This window comes from Uloborus diversus, chromosome 4 (genome assembly GCF_026930045.1).
Source record: "Uloborus diversus isolate 005 chromosome 4, Udiv.v.3.1, whole genome shotgun sequence".
Lineage (NCBI taxonomy): Eukaryota > Metazoa > Arthropoda > Arachnida > Araneae > Uloboridae > Uloborus > Uloborus diversus.
Window position 1 is genome coordinate 98419100 of NC_072734.1, and position 22361 is coordinate 98441460.

Sequence of the window (22361 nt, forward strand, 5' to 3'; positions counted from 1 at the left end):
CGTTATTAAGCGAAGTTGTTATATTTGTAACTAATCGCAGAGCGGGAATCCTTTCATTCACACCTATTTTATGTTTTATACTTCGTTCTATTCTTCTTTTCAATGTTGATAGTTTGATATCATTCCTATGTGTTAAACTTTCTTAACATTGGATTTTTCTGTAGACACTAACAGTCAATTTATCATTTCCCTTTATTAATGAATTAAATCTTTCTTTTGCGATCTAACTATCGTATTATCGTTTTCGCTTGCTTAAATAAATAAATAAATTAATTAATTAATTAAGTAAAATAAAATTAAAAAAAAAACTGAATAAATCACCCTCCTTAAAAAAACTTTAAATATGAAGTGCAACCATCAGTAATTAAATGTTGTCACAACTATATTTAAATGTTTTATAATTGAAACTTTTCAAAATGTGATGCTTAGCTCCACTATCGCAGCCAGAATTTTCTACCAGCGTATATGCGAAATGATCTGTTGGCAGTGTGAATAAGAGGAAGAAATGATGCGTCGTCAAATATACCAATTGATAGAATCAATCACTGAAAAAAAAATAGTGAAGAAATTGCTGTTTGCTACCTCTGACAAAACAGAAATGATGCACTGCATCAAACAGGTTGATACAGTGTTGCAAGTCATAAGCTAGGACTCGATAAAATTACCAATTGAGATTGATTCTCGTTTCTATGGCTGTCCGTTAAAGGATCATTAAAGTAGCAAAATTATTTACTCAGAAGTGATTTTCAATCACAATTATCTACCACTCTAAAAGAACATATGTGATTGAGAACGATTTTTTGTGTTCCATCACAAATTGAGAACCCCTTTTTTCTGATCCATAAAACTACACTCTTAATTCAAAAGAGCGAAAAAATAACTCTTAAAAAGAGTGAAATCTATTGCGGGTGCATTCATTCTTTCTGAGTGCTAGCTTTATCGAAAAAAGACGCTTTATGAAAAAACCAAGACTAAAACTTTTCTTTATTCGCGTGAAATTCGGAAACACTCCGTTTGGTGAACGAAATATAAAAACATTCTTTAAAAGAAGGACTCAAAAACATTTTCATTGGTTCAATTCTGTCACGTGATTTTGTTTAGGGAGAATCTTCTATACCTCCACGTTAAGCTTACCCAACGTTGGTCGCGAGTACCAAGTGGATGTCGCTATCTAAATGTCTTCATTTAATGAATTTAAACAATATTTGTTGCCGAATGAGGTTTCTGAAGGAAGTGCACAAAAACTGCATGGTAAGTGCGAAGAATTTTCCTTTTTATTAAAACTTGTAACTGTTAATATTTCTTGAACTGCTCGTATATCATTACAAATCATCCACGTGCAATGTTACGGCGAACTTTTTGTAACTTTTTCTTCCAAACGAATGAAACTTTCATCAACAATTTTGTTTCGGTCATCGAATCAAAAATAGGACATTTGAAACAGTCGTTACCATCTTTGGTGTGTGTGTGTGTACTGTATATATATTTTAGGTAGGTGTTACAGACCCGACCATGCGCAAATCTATTGGTCGGATACCGAATCCGCTCCCGATGGTCGAGCTCCAACCACTGCTTATATTTTAAATTAATCAAATATTGTTTGTGTGTATAATAAACTTTAAAGAGTATCATAAACTTTGTACAATACACTCATTCATATGTGTAACATCCAATTCATTAAGTAAGTGTCCTGACGGGGAGGGGGTGGAAAATTCTCTACATACCCTTGCTTGGAGAGGGGGAGGGGGGAGATCCATTCTTACGTAATATTTTCCAAGCCGATATTTTATATTCGAAATCCGCGGTCAAGTGGTTTGGGAAATATTGTATTTCATTTGCTTCAGGAAGGTAAAAGTATGTATTATAGGATGAGCTGTTTTTTACTTGTGTTTCAAAGAATGAAACGTGTAAAATATAATAAAAGAATCGCACTGTGTTTTGCATGTCTTATTTTTAATTATCACATCATATACAAAAATTATTTGTCGAAAAAACATTCGGTCTAGATTCCTTACAGTAAACATTTCTTTACTCGAAAATGTTAAAAAAAAAAAAAGATAGTTAATTTAAGAACGTCCCAGTGATGTAATATTTGTTATTTTATTATTGTGAAGAAAAAAAAGAATCTTACGTAAGATGGGGGGGAGTCTTACATACCCTTACATAGGGGGAAGGGAAGGTCAAAAATTGCCGAAATTGTCTTTACGTAATTAATGAATGGCCCCGAAGAAACAAAATTGAATTCAAACGTATCTTGTCACAATTTATGAGTGACTTTTTAAATTAATTTGGACTGATGTAACTTTTAAAACATTATTAATGTAAAAAGGCACACCGAGAATATCAATATAGTTTCAAAATTTTAAATCTATTTATTTGGAACTGTGTGGGTTTTTTAATTTTATTTCAATCTTTAGAATAGGAAATGTACGTAATATTGCACGTGGGTGATTTGTAACGATATACGAGTAGTTCAAGAAATATTACCAGTAAAAGTTTTAATAAAAAAGAAAATTCTTCGTACTTACCATACAGTTTTTCTGCATCCTCTTCGGAAACACTAAAAACAGTTTTTTTTTTTTTTTTTCATTTTTTTAACTTAAAAACTAATTTTTTTTTTCAAATGAAATAACAGTTTAAAAAACATTTTTAAATTCAAATACACAGAATTCGCACATAAAAACACGTTTTAAAAAATTTCACCAAATGAGAGTGAAATGATTTTACCTATTTTATTCTAAAAAAGAGTGAAATAGCGGCTTTCCAAAACGGAAAGCAGCCACTCATTCAGGATATTAATTTAGTCTTTAAAAAGAGTGAAAAACACTTATCAAAAGGGAGTGAAATTAGCTTATCCAAAAGGAGTGAAAATAACCGCTCCGCAAAAGGAATGAAATTCACTCCTATAAGGAAAGTGCGTTTTCGACACTGGAAAGGAGTGAAAATTTACTCAGTCTGAGTTAAAATCGCTGGAATTTTTTAAGAGAGTAACATTGATAATATTGGTACTTATCACTGTCTGTATGATACATTATGGAATCTTCTAAGTAGCAAAATGTTTGTTGCATAAGTGATAGTCAATCTTGATCAAAGCTGCAAAATGTTTGTTGCAGAAGTGATTGTCGATCTTTATCAAAGCTGCAAAATTTATATGTTGCAGAAGTGACTGTTTATCTCGATCAAAACTGCCTGCCACTTAACATAAACATGTGTTGTCGAGACCAAAAATTTATTTTTTCTTGTACGTTCCACCACCCATTCTCAAGATCCATCATTTCTAAATGTGTAGTTCCATAGATTAGTGTCAAGCATGATTTGTGGTCATCGTGTCAGACACCTTTCGTCACTGCTTTTAAAAATCATCAAACCATTAAAAATTCCATTCATTATTCGGTTAATAATCCCAATTGATATTACTATCTAGGGTGATACGTTTTTTCTCGACACGTGGGTGGCCTTGAATTTGTTTGTAGAGCGAAAGTGTCTCACGCTGCAAGCATGTTCTTGTCTTCTTCAAACCAAACATATTAGCAAAACCAAGTGCCGAAAACTGCTTTGGGCAAATTAGCATGAGAAACGATGCGAGGAGACTATTTTTTTTAACCTCAAGTGACATTTTGGATGCAAACAAAATAGAAATGAACAGCTATTTATTCAAGCAGGTATTTGTTTATTTTCGTCCGAGCAAGAAAAAAAACTCTTTGGGCGTTCTTAAACGGATATGTAAGAAGCTTATGAGGAGAACTTTCCATATTTCTTGGCGCGGAACTGGCTTCGTTGACTTTCAAGCAATTTTTAAGCGTGATTCATTCCTTTTACGAACATTACAGAAAGTGAATAATTAGACACATTCTTTTGCGCATTGTATTTGATTTTATTTTTGGATGAAAATTCGTTAGAATTCTGCAATTAATTAAAATGATATTTAAAAAAAAAAAAAACTTTACAAAACCGGCACAGGTACAAATTAAAGAATCTAGAATTAGCTAGGTATTTCAACTCGAAAAAGAAAAGGAAGAGAAAAAGAAATGGATAAAATAATCTTGTGTAATTAAAAACTGAGCGTATGTACCTGTGTATCAATGTCTGGGTTTCTTCTCCCGAACTGACCATCAAACGTAGTATCGATGGATTCGTATTTTTCCTGTCTTTATGTTTTGCTATTTAACATAATCCTCCGATAATAATTAGCAGAGATATCAATTAAAAACTATATATTAATTATGGCACTTAGATTTCGACATAAAATCTCTATTTTTCGAAGGATTTCCTCCCTTCAAATTATTATTCAGTACTTCATCTCAACTTTCCGCAACAATGCTTTTATTAAAATTTATTGCGTGAAGAAAATCATTAAATGAAAGATATGTTGCCATTTTTTTTCTCGAATATGAACAAGTGAAACTGCATTTGGTTTTAAAGGCATTTACTGTAATCGGGGGACTTAAAATGTTTACTTTGCCGCAATCTGCCGCAAAATTTTACTGATTTTTTAATTTTTAGAATTATTATTATTAGTATTTATTTATTAATTATTATTATTATTTTTTTTTTCAAATCTGGAATTGTTGAATACGCATCGCTTGACATATCTTTTATTTTCGAGGTAGACCGTGCAAAACTGGGCAACGCTACTAGTGATTATAATAATTATTATTAAACAGGGAAATGATATCAATAATTGTTATACTTCTATTGGATTTTCTCACCCCTTTAGCAATAAATAATTTATGAAACAATACACATAATTGATCTTGCACAATGTTCGCCATTTTGTGAACTACTATTTTCAAAAAAAAAAAAAAAACTATTTTATTGACTCTTATTATTATTATGATTTATCATGCTTGACAGGATTTACATGTTCACGATTGTTTAAATAAGTTTTTATTGGTCAATTTTAAGTTTTAATTGGTCAATTACAGATTCGAAGTTTTTTAATCAATTTCATCCCACTATTTTAAAATTACATTTCACGCATTATCGATTTTTTTAAAGAAAAAAGTTACGGATTTTCAGTGGGAAGACTTAATTCCTTTTTACATCCACCCTTGTGGGTTTGGGACGCTTATGACTATGCACTCGACTATTGTAGAGTTGACTCAAATAAAAAGAAAAAAAAACCTAAGTGAACGAATTTTTCTAGCTTCTAAGCTTTGATTACGAAAAATTCAATTGGTTGAAAGCAGATTCCAAACTTTTTAATCATATTCATCCCATTGTTTTAAAATTACATTTCATATATATGAGATTTTTTTTTCTTCCTAATTTACGGATTTTCAGCGGGAGGACTTTGTTCCTTTTTATTTCATATGATTATACACTCTACTATTGTAGAGTTAATTTAAATAAAAAGAAAAAGAAAAAAAAAACACAGCAAACGATTTTTTTTTCTACCCGCGAAGCTTTGATCACGAAACATATAATTGGTCAAAAGCAGTGTTAAAGTTTTATAATCATATTCGTCCTATCATTTTAAAATTACATTTCACACATTACCGATTTTTTAATTTTTTTTAAGTTACGGATTTTCAGCGAGAGGGGGGGGGGGAGGGTCTTAGTTTCTTTTTACTTTCTCCTTTTTGGGTGCATAAGACTAGGTACAGTTAACTCAAATAAAAGAAAAAAAATCATCCCCATATTCATAGTTTATATTTTAATTCATTTTAACAATACAACTTTATTTCACTCCGTTGAATATCTTGGCACAGAAGTAAACCTAGTACATTTCTTTAATTTCACGTCATTGAATTGAGTGTTTCAGGCTCTTTAATAACTCATTTTGTATTCATAGCTTATCGTAAATTTTAAATGATCTTAACTTCCCTCTTGATACAAAGAACGTTACTGTATTATCTAAATAGTGAAAGAAAGGGAAAAGGATTGCGTCTTTTTTGAAACAACGATTCTAGTTTTAAAAGTTACGGTTTAATTTCTTTGTGCATTATTTTCAGAAAGATTATTTTCTAAGTGCAAGTATTATAATCTACTATTTGTAGTCTAATGGATTGACAGTTTTCTTCAGTTTAAATTGAAGGAGATAATTTCATTTAAAAAGGATAAGCCTGCATTGTTTTATAAAGGTTTCTTGTTTATTTTTATTTTAGAACGGTTGTATTTTACATTAACTGATTTAGTTTCTCCACTGCTGATGCAACCATGCACTTGGATTGGAATCAAAAGACCCTGGATTCGAATCACTCCATTGCAGTCGGCGATGTGAGAAACAATGAAGACGCAAAATACTTGTTTTCTAAGCTGATAGGAATCTCTCCTTTTTTTTTTATTACGTCTATTCAATACACATATTTGTGACAGCTAGCTTTATAAGAATCCAATATCGAGTTCATTTAAAGTACTATATTCTAAAATATATTACACGAAAATCAACAGCAGTGCACGGGACGCCTTTCATCTATAGCACCTACTCTAAAAGTACTCTCTACCTGAGTTACAGTAAAATTAAAGAAAATTTTAATTAAATTGTTTTTTAAAGCATATCCTTTTAATAATAATGCATATAGCTGCAGTTTCGTCAACCGCTTACATACAGGCCTTTCTACGAAACCATTTTGTATGATTTCTAGAAAACCGGTAATTTACCTTGAAAAAAAAAGAAATATTTAAAACTTAAGAAAGCAAAACAACACATTCACCCTCGATATTTCTTCAGACTCAGGGCCTTATTTACAATAGACGCATGATGCCCGGTATTATTACCCCCTTCTCCTCCAAAAAAATAATATACTACGTAGAAAATTGCATTAAAGATCAGTTTCATGGTGTCAATTATTGTGGGAAATTAGCAGAGACCATGTTGTTGTTGTTACTTATCCCACTTGCCAGACAGGTTTGAAGTTGTTTATGATGTTTAGCATTAAACTGATAAATGACGTGTGTAACAATATGGGTTTCATAATCAAAGCAGTTATTTTTATCATCTAGTACATTCCCCTTAGGAAGTTTACACCCCCTACCCCAACGTGTAACATATGTTGAAACAAAAGAGATTTATAGTTGCAACGTAGCTTCATTTTCTTTGATTGTACTGTTCAAAAAGGTCGCTGTCGCAACAGGTGTGTCTAGATTACTGTCTTAAAATTTGTAAGTAGAGAACTTTTCTAAATCGAGAATTGTTCAAGTTGGGTTGCCAGTTTCATGGTGTCAGCTATTGTGAGAGAATGGTAGAAAACATGTTTTTGTTGTTGTTGCTTGTCCCACTTGCCAGACAGAAATATCTAGACTCCATGAACTCGTGCGTTTTCAGTTCCTCCAAATCAGCAGAAGGGTTGGAGTACAGCTGGCTCTTATCATAGCCGATGCAGGAAAAAATATGGGCAGGAACGACTGGCTTGATTCATATTGCATTTTGGACACAGAGGATAAACTTCAAGACCAGCTACAAGTTGTTGTGCTCGTATGTGTCAAGTAATGCAGCGTGTAAGTAATGTGTGTAAGTGAAGCAGCACCAGGACTGACTCTTTTGTACCACACATGTGTAGGGTCCTGTTTCTACGAGGAACTGGAGAATAATGATACTTTTGCAGAAAACGTGAAGGTTGTATCTGCGAACTATTATCAGCAGAATCAAGCACTCTGTTATCCGTAAACGTATGATATGTGAGTGCTTCCAGTTTTCTCGCATTTTTTAAGATATGAGGATTTAGTTTTTGTATTTAATTTGTGGTAAATTATCAGCTTACAGTTTTTGCAACTTTATACTTTCCTTGGTTTTGAATGCAACTCATTACAAAACTGTCTAAATCACTCTAGTACATTTATAATTTCCTCCATTATTTTTGTTTTTAACTTTAAAACTTTATCCTCTTTTACATGCACGTAAGTACACGCCATTTGAATGCCTTCTGTCGAAATCCATCTTCTCTGGCGAAAGAGTTAAAAAAAAAGTAAAAGAAAAGAAAGAAAATGCAGAAGAAAGGTAAATATTTTCTTTTGCCTTTCCTTAAAGAAACGCCAAGGAAATCATCACAAACCTAACTTTTACGCCTGTCGTATCGAGCGGCTTTATTTTAGCTACACGTATCTTAGAAAAATAGGTGTCTGTAAAATTAGATGCGCAATCTGTTACCTGTCCTCCTCTCACTTTCCTCTTGGAAATGGAAAGTAAATAATGAAACTGAAATGGGGGGAAGAGAAGTTAGTGGAGCATAGTTCACGTTTTCGCTGCTACCTTTGGCACCAGCGAATAAATTGCACTCTATTTTTAATTGCCTTGCAGAGTGAGGACGGTTTAAGCAGCTAGTCATTAAGAGACGATCTTTATGCTAAGCTCTAATCTATAGTAGCCATCTTTAGTTCAGAATATTCGCTTCAATCAGCGAATATATCAGAGGCTTTCAAAAATGAGAAATTCTCCTTTCAGGAGTTTTCAGATACTTCCCAGGAGTTCCCCGATGGGAGGCCACGAGAGGTCGCTGTGACTTCCCAAAAATTTCCTTATTTAGCAAATTTTGTCTGAGAATTCGACAAAATTATCATCATTCGGTGAAATTTGGAGTCTCATTCGGCGAAATTTGGACTACATTCGGCAAAATTTTCATCATTTGGCATAATTTGGAATGCCATTCCGCAAAATGACAACTTCCAACCTCTCAAACATATTAGTTCGGGACGGCCCTGGTACTGCCATTGTAGGGAGATGAATAAATCAATGAACACATATGAGGCAGTAAGAAGCCAAAAGATGTAGGTGAACCGTTTAAAGTTTTGAGTAAGTGCGTGCTAAATTCAAGATCTAGGTTGATTTTCATTGAATTTTTTTTTCTAAATCACGCCGTATAGCAGCTCCTATCAAGGCTACTAGTACCATCTCTTGTTACCATCTCTTGTCCCAACAGAGATAAGAGTTCCTTTTACCATTTTTACTAGTTGGCTTCAAATTTTAAGTTTTGGTACTCACACCCCTTTGGTTCTAAGGGCTCCATACGTTCTTTACAGACAAATATTTTGGGGTTTGAAATGGATAGAAAGCTAAACTTGCCTCGAAGAACATTAATCGATATTAGTTATAACGCTCTCTTATGCTTTCTCCGCGGAATTTTTAATCCATTTATTAGTCTTCTTAATGGCAGAGCCACGCCCACTCAATGTTAATTTCCATAGACTCGCCCGAATATATTTGGTCTTGTTGCTAAAAGGGTCAATGACAAACACTGGGATGAAAAAAATGCTTGATGTGGTTGCTTTTTAACATTTATTTTTCAAAAAAATTAATGATTTTCTTTTTATCGAAGCATATTTAATAATAATGTTTAGTTCTGTTTGTGTTGAAGACTTCAATCAATTGTCTTACTTATAGATTCAACTACAAGAAATTATCAATGATCTCTTCCGGAATGCTATTGCCGTAAAGGCAAACATTTACGAATTTTATTCTATAGTCTTAATTCTATAAATAGCCTTAATATCATTTCGCGACGTTGAAAGTTTATTATTATCTTAGTTATTTTCACTCATTAAAATTTTTGGTGTGACAAAAAAAAAAAAAAAAAAAAAAAAAAATCAGTTGTACAAAGTTTGCTGTATAGATATCAAACTTACTAACGATATTTTGACAAATAATATGTACAGAGTGAAATTTAAAACTGTATGACCTTTCTCCCACCCTGAAAACTGATATGTGGATCATGCACATGAAGAAACCAGAACAATTCCTGAATGAGCGTCAGGTTATCTAACAAACTATACATGACAATCATAATTCACATCTTCAGATTCATCATACTTATTTTAATGTTTCTGTGTTTGGTAACTGGTCGGATTTATAAAACCCCTATTTTTGTCTCCTATAAATGAGAGCTGGAAGTGTGGAACGAGTGAATTCAGGATATAATGTACTACAAAGTGCCTAATCTCAGGTATCAGAATGTATATGTACTGCTATGTACATAATTATTCTGATAAATTAGAGGTACTTAAACGATCATAAATATTGTTATAGCCAAACATTCCATGATGAAAATGTTGCTATTTTCAAACACGGAAACTAAAAGAAAGTTTTTTTTTTGCATACAACTAATCGTGACAATTGTGATAGTCAAACACTCCATGATGAAAATCAGGGCCCGATTAAGGTGTCAGGGGGCCCTAGGAGGCCAAAAGCTTTTGCAGGATCCATGTGTAGTCAAACTTTACGATTTAGTCATTGGCTAAAGCAGTTTTAGCCATTTGGGGACCCCTAAAAAGTGAGGACGCTAGCCCACGGCCACTTTCACCTATTCAGTAATTAGGACCTGAGAAAATGCTATGATGCTCAATCGTTGAAGTTTAAAAAGCGTACCTTTGCATAGAAAAAAATCATCAAAACTGTTACACTAGTCAAACATTCTATGATGAAAATCATATGCTCCTGAATCATAGACACTTTAAAAAGCACGTGTGCATAAAACTGATGATGAAAATGTTATGATGCTGATTTATAGACACTTTAAAAAGTGTACCTTAGCTTAATCATGATAGAAATAGTCATGAAATTTTAACAAGTTATTGTTTCATGGTCACAATGCTGTGACGCTCAATCATGAACACTTACTTATTGTAATTTTGGTTTTGACCTGTTGTATATCTATGCTTTCTAGAGACACTTCATCATTTAAAAATAATTGTGTCGGTCAAATATGGAAGCTTGGAAGCTTCTGCCTTTGGATTCTGATGCTCTCTGCTATTTGAGTCCATGGTGCATTATCCAGATACATCTTTGATGCACAAATAGGCAGGGTATTTTTTGGCACCAGGGCAACACCGTTGCAATCTTTGGGGGAGATAATGTTTTCCACTTAATACCTTCCCAACTTTAAGAATCTTCAAGTCAAGTCGTCGGAACAACGTGTTCTGTGTCGCTAAATGACTGGCTCGTGGCAGAATTGGCAACATCCTTGTATCCATGGATGATTACCGACTTGCCTGAGCTGATGGCAACGAACCGTGTTATGGGGTCTCTTTTTCATTTTCGTTTAATTTAGAGACAATCATATGACATCTGAAAAGGTTTTTGAGCATGTTGTCATAAAAAACATTACACCTTGAGTTTTATAACTTCCGTTTTTACATGTGAAATTATTATTTCCTTTAAATAAACTGCTGATGATTCAGTCAATTTACATTGGTAATTGCGCGAGGTTGTAAAGTTTTTTTGCTGTTTTCCGTTTGGAAACATAATAATTTTCTTTGCTCTACGCTTACAAATACCGAGATTGAAATCTTAAAATCATTACAAGATAAATAAGAAAATTGCTTACTTTAAGCACGTGAGGTAATACTATGAGTGGTTTAATTCACAGTAATGTTGTTTTCAGGTTCCATTTCTTATGGGTTTCCAGATTTTTAATCCATAAACGTAATAATTCTTCAGATGCTAAGTGAATAAACAAAATAGTTGCGTATTAGTAGTTACAGCGTTTTGTACTACTTGGTATTTATGAATTATGAAGAAAATATGAACTTGTGATTTCACAAATATATGCTTTTTTTTTTTTTGTTAAAATACTTTTGAATTATATCTCCCTAAAAAGCAAATTTCATTACTCCTACTAACAGCTTCCATAGTTTTTTAACTTTTTTTTCATATTGTTGAAACCATAATGTTTACAAACTATCTTTTTAAAAATTTGCTCTGTACAATTTTAAATTCTTTTTCTTCCAAAAAATATTTCTGAACTCCAGAACTGAAAAGTATGTTAAATGGTAAAATGCAATGCTTTACAGTAAATTTTTTATGTTTAGAAAGGGATGAAAAATTTTAAAGTAATTATTAAATTGAATTTCATTATTGAGAATGATCTTCGATAGAGTTTTATCAAAAAAAAAAAGAAACAAATCATGGATATTTTAAATATTTTTTTTTCTTCTTGAAGAACTGTAAACTGCTAACCACAATGATTTGATTAAATGCTTTGATGTAATGCAGTTTGAATTTCGCTGATTAAAATTTAAGTCATTCATTTTTCTGATGCTTCGATTTCTCTTTTTTGAGGCATCTACAGGATCAAAAACAACTGCCCTTATCCCCCTTAGTCAAGATCAGTACGCATAATGTATGACCGACATGGGACCAAAATAAATAAAGCTCAAATTGCACAAAAAGAGTTTTTCTTCTTGACTTTCTTTCAATGTCACTTTATCACAAAGACTTTCGAACATTCTTCTGTGTATGTGTTGCATTCTTTTTGAGAATCGTCTTTTGATGTCTCGTGTTTTTCAATTCCAGACGTATGTTCCCGGCCTTCAAAGTCCGTGTCAGTGGCTTGGACAAGAAGGCGAAGTACATTCTGTTGATGGACATAGTGGCTGCTGACGATTGTCGCTACAAGTTTCACAACAGTCGCTGGGTTGTGGCAGGCAAAGCCGACCCAGAAATGCCCAAGAGGATGTACATCCACCCCGACAGTCCTTCCACGGGAGAACAGTGGATGCAGAAGGTCGTGTCCTTTCACAAACTGAAGCTGACAAATAACATTTCCGACAAACATGGCTTTGTAAGTATCCACTTCTAACTTTCGTTTTTAGCTCTCTGCTGCTGTCAGATAAAAAAGAGCATGTTTCTGACATGTGTCGTCGTTAGAATAAAAGTGGCGTAGATCGTCTTGAAATAGTTTCAAGTATTTGAAGGCTTTGTAAAAAATATGAAAAGAAGGGGAGAAAAAAAAGAGAGGAAAAAAAACAAGGAAAAAAAAGAAAGTTATAAAAATAGGACTGCGCAAATTTCAATCTCAAGAGTAGGATTAATACCTGAACATTTAAAAGAAAAATATGCTTCTACTATTATGAAACGTTTCTTGCAACTTGTTTAAAATTAGTTTTAAACAATGTAAACCGCTATAATTCTATAACTTACAATGGGTTTATTGAGAAAGAGTCGAATCAAACACACGTAACGACTGTTATGGGCGAGAGATGCTCCCCCTAGCAGAAAATTCTGGCTGCTTGTGCAGTAAGCGGTATGGAAACCAACTTCAACCCTTGTCATTCTCAAATGAACAGCAGTTTTGGTTAGTGCACAATTTTTGTGAGCTTCTATTAAACGATATATTTTAGTTTTTTTTTCCTTTATTTTTCTTCCTCTTTCTTCATTTTTTTCTGTATTTTTCTTCTTTTTCTTTTTTTTCGTTTCATCTTTTCTTTTCTTTTGTTCTTCTTCTTTCTCTTCTTCTTCTTCTTTTTCTTTCTTTCTTCTTCTTCCTATTTTTTTTTCTCAACTGTTACACTTAATGGAGAAACTAAAGAAGAACCCAAATCCAGTTAACTCAATTTATAAAAATTCTTACTTCTAGTCCCCTTCATAATTTTGTCCCCTTCTTATAATGATGAGCGAAAATAAAAGCTTACTGAATGTACCACCATGTCTCTTTACCCATATCTTTAAACATAAAACACAATTATTTTGCCAATGCCAAATGAAAAACTTGAGGAGATCTGCTCTAAAATATGTAGTTGTTTTACTGTGGTGTAAGGTGAAATAATTTGAGGGAAAAGATACTTTCAAACAAAATTCAGTTTAGAAACGGTTAAATAATGTTTGCTTTAAATTATTTCATGCATTTAAAAATTTTGTGATTCTAAACGTGTGTTGTTTTGTTACATTAACTCTTCGGCTTTCAGCAGGAAAGAAAATAGAAATGCATGGTCTGGGGTTTCAGATACAAAAATTAGTGAAATGTGGGAGCTATGGAATTTTGTTTTTCTTACACGAGAATATTCTGAAATTGTCAAGGGTAATAAAATTTTTTCATGAATCGATGGTGTTGTAGAAAAAAAAAATGTACTTTTATAGTAACTGCTTTATTAGTTATTCCTACTCTGTATGAATGCCTTTTATGCAAGAACCATTATTAATTTTAAGTTTCAAGAACTTTTAGTTTAAGGTAAAAATGTAAAGCAAAAATTACGATTGCCAAAATAGCTTTGTAGTAGATTTAATATAAAAATATGTTTTACCAAAAATAATTAAACATTATCAATTATAAAAAAAAAAAAAAAACCACGTGGGTAATTATTTTAAGAATTTACATGGAATAGAAATTCTGAATGCGAGAGAACCTATGTTTACGGTCGTTGTAAATTTAGCCCCTTGAGCAAAATTTTAAAATTTGATTAATTATAAGCATCATTGATTTTTTGAAGGAGGGTTTAAAAATTCATTTGAAGTTATGTATTGATTCAAGTTCAAACGGATAAACCCTCCTAATCACTAAAAACTAAAAGCGCACTTTCAGCAATCATGCTTAAATTAACTTTTCACACTTGAGTTCATCCGAAATAGTTAACAGTAGTTTGCTTCCGTTTTCAAAGTTCTGCAAGCCAAGGTGACATATCTCTCCTTTAACACTTCACAAAACTTCTCTTTTCACGCTTCTTAATCACTTCCCTTGAAGTGACACTCTACAATCAAAAGCCCTTAAGCACATTAAATCTATTTATAATTCCATCCATGCAAAAATAACGGTATTTTGTTCCCTTTTTAGTAGCCAAATTACTAGAGTGTATCGTTGCTTATCATACGGATCTTTTGACTGTATAAAAAATAGCAATAAAATGGGGCATAATCTGAAATTAACTTCTGCATGTTTATTAATGATCAGCAATACTCTCGATCAGTGTCTTATGTTCTGTTTCCGTCTTTAAAATGCGTCAATATTTTCCGATAAGTTAAAGGACTTTTGCAGCCAGGATGATTTTCTGGAGTTTTTCTTTTCAAAACAGTCCATAAATATGCTTAAAATACTGTGTTAGGTCTGTAAATAATACTTAAATGCTAAAATCAAGACCTCTGGGATGCTCTTTACTGTGAATATAATAGTTCCTTCCATCGGCATAGAAAATACCGAAAAAAAAAAACATTGTGAAGATAATAATTAATTATTGTAGTAGAGAAAACAAATTATTTTCAGAAATATTTTAAAAACAAATATAATCGTAAGAGTTCGACACACTTCTTAGCAAAATAAAAATATCTTTCACGTTACTGACGTTGCCATTGCTTTTACAAGGTTCGCAATTCGATTTTATTTATTTATTTATTTATTTATTTTTACATTTCGACCGTTGTATTGACTTTTCTATTTAGTTTTTTTTTTTTTTGTGCAAATATGCCTTCATTCAACATAATGCAAAACATGTCTTCATTCCACATAGTCAATATAGTACAAAAATTATTTTTAAAATTAAACCCTCTTATAAAATGAAGACGTCAACACACATTCCAAGTTGTAAATTTGCTGCTTGTGAAAGATAAAAAACTTCTTTTAAAAATTAAATGAGGCAGTGAGAAGCAAGGGGATGTAAGTGCCGAAGGTTTAAATTTGGAGATAACCAGTACAAATGGTAGGTAAACCTTTTCCTCTGTCTTAGGGTAAGATATAGAACTAGTATCTCTTTTAGGTGCTGCTTTACAGAATGATTAAGAAAAAAAATTCAGTGAAAGCCTACCTAAGGTCTGAACTTTAAACGCGTTTTACTCGAAACTTGAAAAAGTCCACTTACGACCCTTTGCTTTTCACTGCCTCAAATGATATAAAATTTAATTTTGTGCAATGGGGTGGTTTCCAAAATATTAAAACTATTTTTTTCTGAAAAAACATGCTTAAAAACATAATATCTCACCATTTTTTAATAATTTGTTTAAGTTTAATATTTTTAAAAAATTACTTAAATCGGCGCGCTTAAAATGTTTATGCTTCTGTCCCATGATATCACAAATGATGAAATGCCATTCTGTGTTGCCATTCACAGAGCAAAATATTTAATTCGCATCTTTACTCACGTGTATTGCCAACGATAGGGTTGATAGCAAGCGTAGAGCGCAATTTTAATTCGCTTCTTGATTACCATAACGTGGAATCGCGGTAGAAAGATACGGCAAAGTGCATCATTTGTGACGTCATCAAGACCACGCCTTGCTTCAAAAATCGGTTAAATTAAAAAATAACTGTTGGGAAAATGAAAGTATTTTCTGGGTCCATGTTTTTTTTTTTTTTTTTTTTTTTGCTTATTCTATCAATTTTCGTGACAAAAAGTACTACTTTTGACTGAAGGAAACGACCTCATTGTTTTATTATTTTGTTTTGGTTTATCAGAAATTTTGAATAATGACACTAAAACATCCTCCCCCCACCTCCAATGCATTCAAAGTGGAACTCCAAATCTCTTCCAAAAACTTTTCAAATCAAACAGACAACATTCCACTCCATGTCTCGTTTAATAGTATTTTGGCGCATAAACAACATGGAAAGCATCCTTTATACGATGAACCAAAGAAAAAGGCAAAAATTATGTCCCGCGTCTTGTTCACAGCAGGTGATCGGCACTCGAAACCGCTGAAACAGAAAACCCATAAGTGAACGATAAAAGGATCCTGTAGCTCGTTTTACCTTTGACTAGCGGTCAATCTTTCGGCATCAGGTCTGGGGACATTGGCGCCAGCAATTCCACCTAGGCATACATCCTTGGACCCCTACTGCCCCACTTGGGTACCTCTGGTAAATAAACTGGCTGTTCGTGGATTGTAGTGAAATTCGAGTGCTACTCAATTAGGCTGAATGCGATGGTTATTGTACAGTTGTGTACATGTGTACCAAGCATTAACAACTTCTTTTGCAGGAGAAGAGTATAAAAGACAGTCATATCAGGTGCGGAGGATTCTTATGTATTCCAAAGAAAAGCTTTCAGCGAAATTTAAATCTTGCGAAATCATTTTTCGGGTTATCTGTATAATAAAAACTAGCACGTTTGATTTTCCAGTGATGATGATACTTTTAAAATCAGGGGTACTCATCCCCCCCCCCCAAGTTCAATGGTGCAAATTCCCCCCTCTCCCCTCCAAATTTTCCTCAACCCTGTTTTCCATTTTTTATTTTTAGTTCCCTTTATTTCATTTATTTATTTTTTTTCAAATATTTTTTATTTATTTTCTAATATTTTTATTTATTTATTTATTTTTAAATATTATTTTTTTATTTTGGTCATTAATTTTTAGTTATTATTATTACTTAAATATAAAAGTTGTTTGCTACGCCAATGACATACACACTCACACAAACATTTCCAAATAAATAAATGAAAATGAATATAAACAGACTGAAATGAAATAACGTAAAATAAATAATGAAAATTAAAAATAAATCAATAAATAAATTTAAATAAACAAATTTTAAAAACTTAAAAATCCCCCCCCCCCAAAAAAAACATCATGGCGCAACTTGCGCCATAATCCCCCTCCTGTTGGCACCCCTGTTTAAAATTACATTTATTTGCAGTTACAGTTAACCAAATAAAAAAGGGTAAGAAATTTTCTCCCTGACAATATTGAAGGGAATGAACCTAAACAGAAATTTGGAAGTTCTATGTTTTTCTGAAATAAAAATACTGGGAATATTTTGATTGTAAAAAGGGTTGGTATTGTGAAAAATATCATTAGCTCTATGAATGCAAATATATTTTTCTAATCGTTAAAATTTGAATACAAGTTATTAAAATTCGTTTTTTAGTGCTGCGACGGTACTTAAAAACTTAAGTTACTCTTTCTTACCATGCTGCCGATCAGCCATTTATTGCATCCTTTTTTTTATTTTTATTAATTAATACTAATGAAGCTAGAAAACGTTTATAGCAAAACTTTTCAAACCTATCTCTTTACCTCCGTATGTGATTAAAATAAATAAATAATGGTGATATATGTGCATTATTAGCGCAACTTTAAGCATTAAACAGTAAAAAGATTGTTACGGAATATAAAAATTAAAACTGAGTAGCTATTTTAATTTAAAACGTAGGATACACTTTTGTTTCTAGAATGTCTTTAAACAAATCAACTTTTTAAAAAGGAACTCTAAACCATCTTTAATGTTTTCTTTTTTTTAAATTAAACTGCTGTAGCTGATATTTTTTTTAATAAGGAAAAATCAATTTTCTCTTTTATACATTCAATCTTTGATGAACTCAAAGTTTTAAATTATCATCCAACATTCATTTGTTCGTTTATTTTAGTCAATTGCTACTTTCTTTTACTGAATTTTTTGGGGGAATAATCAACCAGTACAATTGATAAAAAAAAAAAAGCAAATTTAATTTGGTTTAACTATAAATATTCAAAATAATTCAATTCGTTTCATTCGTAACTGAAACAGCTGTTTTTTCTCCTTACTTTTCGAAACATTTTACATATATTATTTAAACTGAATAAATACATATGCAGAAAAAAAAACCTTGAATCTTTGAATCTAAATGATCCTAATTCAACTGCATATTCTTCGATTTAAAATAATGTTTAAACTAAAAGTCATAAATTAAATTTATAGACAGCAAACAAAACTACATGCAAAACTCAGACTCCTCCCATATCTTTCCTCGGCAAAAGATAAAATAAGAAGAAAAAACACCTCACGCAGTATGTTTGTTTTTACAAGGGTGAGAACATTGCTTCCTATTGTTGATAGCTTCCCTGTTTGGGAACATACTCCCTAGTCTTTTACTTTCAAAGTACTTGACCCTAATCCACACGTGCCCTTCTCCGTACCTGAAGAAGCCTATCAAATGGGACGGTGAGCCTTCGGGGCTTGATGTATTCTAGTTCATCTTATAGTCGATGCTTTTTTCTGCTTCACACCAGCTTTATTGCCCATGTAGACCGGTACAGATTAGTACCACTTTCGAATTTGAGACGAAAAAGAAATAGAAGAACAAACTTGGAAAACGATTTCTAATTGTCACAACAGCTTTCACTTTTGGTTGAAAGCATTGCAAAGAATGGAATCAATGTCCCTTTCATGTTGAGGGTTTTTATGGACAATTTATAGCTTATGGAGCTCTTGGCTTCTCAATAGGGTTCAGTGTCATGATATGGAACTTTCTCTTTTCAGCTAATCGTCGCACCGTTTACTATCCGTACAACTGAAGAAAAGCATAAATGCCTCAATCTACTTAAAATTAATTGAATTCTAGTCTGACAATCTTTTTTTTTTTAAATTAAATCTTTACCCGCATTGCAACGTTATTCTTTTCTTTCTCCTTGTTGTAAAGCTGTTCAAACTGAGTAATGTCGAAGTTTTTAAGGTTGCCAAATTTTCGTTTAGGTTCGTTTCCTTCAATACTGTTAGTGAGACACGCTTGCAGAAACAGGAATAAAATTTAATCCTAAAAATAGAATGTACAAAATTTTGAAATATGGACCCTGGGAATGATTCTGTTTAAAACATTGTTCATTTTTTTTTTTTTTTGGAATTTGTCTCTTTCAAACGAATGGCATAGTTTAATCAAAATACATAAACGTTGCACATTTTTGCAATTTTACATTTCATCTGTTGCTGTGCATGGATTTTTTTTTAAAGTAGCGGGACTATTTTAAAGAATTTTAAGAAGTTTAACCATTCGCATTTTTGAGCTGTAAATTCAAAGAGTAAAAAGAGTTATAGGGGAACATGGGGGCAAAGTGAAATAGCGGGGAAAAGCGAAATGGTGAAATATTTCCTCCACTTTATCTCCACCTATCTGGTATCATTTTAACTACGTAGTACCATATGTACTCTATTCTATTCAGGAAAAAAATACCAACGAAGGTTAAAGCTTTTAGTAATGGAGGCAATTTTTAAAAAATGATACTCATATTGTAATATTTTGTTGAAAGTCAAAAATTATTTTTGTTACTGTAAAATAATAAAGTTCTTGTTAACTATCATTTGAAATATTAATTAAGACCTTTTAATATTCAATATAGCAAAAATTTATTTAGTATTGTTCTTATTGGTATTTTAAATCAATTGTGCAATTAGTCAAGTACATGCGGGGCAAAGTGGATGTGGCAAAGTTAAATAGTTTGTTTCATTTACTCACTCAATCATTTAATCTAAATCACTTACATTTTCATTTATTAGTTTATTTTCATTGCTTCATTTAGTAATTCACTTATATATTTATTCATCCATTCACTTATTTTCTTATTCATTCATTCTTTTACTTGCTCATTTTTTTCCCTTCATATATCTTGATTTATTCATTTAGTTATTCGTATTTTGTTTCATTATCTTTAATTTATTCATTCAATATTTTATTTACTGATTATTTTGATAAAAATATGTTTTATAATCAAATAGAAAATATTTCATTCGATTTTTTTTTCTCACTTTGCCCCATGGGAAAAAAAGTGAAAATTTTCCACTTCTTTTTGAAGAATCAAATTTGCTGCCAAAAATTCAAATACTGTTTCAACGCTAGTTTTAATATAAAATACAATGTTCTTTCTTTCTGTATTGTAATTTTCAAAACAAATTTCCGATTTGTTCATTTTGAAAAAAATCACTCAACTTAACTATTTCACTTTGCCCCACATTCCCCTACTACCGAAATTGTTTATTATTTCTTTTTTGGAAGATACCTTATTCAAATAGTTATTAAAAAAATAAAACACTCTAATGTTTCTCAAATGACAATGATATAGGTGAAAAAAGTCAGTGTTCATCAAAGGAGAAATTTAAATATTAAACCTTGTCGTGGTATATTTTTATCTCCATTTATATATAGTCGCATTTTTATTAAGGCACTTTTTTCAGTTCAATCGCCTCTAATTTATATGATGGAAGAATCGTTTTTCTTATAATTTTAAAATTATCATTTATTCCTTTCCAGATTTGTATTTTTTTCACAAAATGTACCTAGGTGTATTTAAAAAAAAAAACTTCGTTACATTTAACTTTGTACATGTACCAAGTATGAGAAAGGAATAACTTTACAGCCAAAAATTTTATTTTCTACTTTAACTGTGGCAGTTTTTTAATCCCGATTTGCATACAATAATTGCTTTAACTCAGGTATTATATGAAGTAAAATTGTCTGTAATTGATATCATGAGAGTAGAGAAATTTATTTAGTTGTTTCAATACGAACTAATCCTCTTCCTGCCTTATTTATTAGGCTTATTTTTAATAGTAATATTATCAGCGCATTTTTTTTTTCTAAAACTATAAAACTTTGCCACTTGGGTTACCTCCAGGACTAGGCATTTAAATTTGGAACGTATCTGTAGGAGGATTAATGTTGATAAATTGGATAAGCAAAGTATCTTTAACGTTTCAGCTCTGTTTTTAGCACAATAAAGTGAGCAGTAGGGTAGTCTTCTTCTTTTTGATAGATACATCCAATTAATTTCGGTTTGCAGTTTGCGTTTTTCACAGACGTATCAAGTAGCTTTGAGTAAATTTATTTCATTAGTTAAAGGGAAAGCTTTCATTAATTCTTCATGCATTTCTGCTTTAATTTTAATGTTTCCTTTCTAGTTGACGGTGCAGAAATTTGTTTGTTTATTTTTATTTTTTAGTGTTGAGTTTTATTTCACCGACTTTAATTTTATTGTTTTGACGAGCGGTTTTTGTTTTGGTCTACAAATAATAGAAAATGAACAAAACGGGAAATTGGAGTTTTATTTTTCAATTTAGAAGTATATGCATAGTCTACCTGACCGAAATTGATGCCCCCTAGGAAGCTTTCAAGGGCACAATGCCTCCGATGTGTCTGTTTTACAGTTATCTATTCAAATAATTACCAACACTTCCTTATATCGTTGAGATTATGAGCGATGAACTCTTTCTCTCTCTCTTTTTTTTTCTCTTTCTCTCTCTCACACAAGCACACATTCTTACCGTTTTTTCAATTACCATTTTCATGTAAGTTTCTTCGCTTAGGATTTCAAAAGTCGACACCTTTGGATGTACATGAATTACACACATATACACAATACATACTCTATAAAATTCAGTATTAACATTATTCTGAATCATAAGTGAGTACGCATATTTCATCAAACGAAATGTTTGTCATTTTAGTGTGACTACTCTTCCTACTCTTACACTTACAATAGCTCAATACTAATGTTAAAAATTTAAAAAAGTTTAAATTAATGGGATAACATGTCTATTTTGGTGGAATTATTTGTTATATGTGGCCATTTACTCCTGAATATATGTTTTCTTCTTCTGGTACCAAGGTGCACTACACTGTAATAGAATCATGGTAGCAAATTCGCACCACAAGCTGGTGCGAATTTACTGTCTCCAAAGGATGCCGCATTTATTAGACCACAATTTGATGTGCAACATAAGCAAATTTTAGTGCCTACTTGCGTACATTGCACCAAAATACATTAAAATTATGCACTATCATTTGTAGCCTGTAAATTTGCACTAACTTTTGGTGCCGCTGCATGCTACAATTCTTTTTACACTGCAAAAACAAATAAATAAATTGTGCACCAAAATATGGTGCAAATTTGTTGGCTCCAGAGGATGCAGTCATAAATTTATAATATTGTGGAGCATCATATGGTTTTGGTGTTTACTTTAGTAAGTAGCACCAAAAAT

General features: G+C 31.9%; 1 protein-coding gene across 2 annotated transcripts in view; it reads left to right on the forward strand.

The window, feature by feature from the left end:
• The window catches only part of LOC129221517 (optomotor-blind protein-like), a 113425-nt gene that overhangs the window by 50995 nt on the left and 40069 nt on the right, over positions 1-22361 (forward strand). For both annotated transcript variants that reach the window (XM_054856007.1, XM_054856008.1), the window contains exon 2: positions 12227-12494. In XM_054856007.1, the coding sequence (XP_054711982.1) occupies positions 12227-12494 (268 nt within the window). The remainder of the gene's footprint in view (positions 1-12226; positions 12495-22361) is intronic.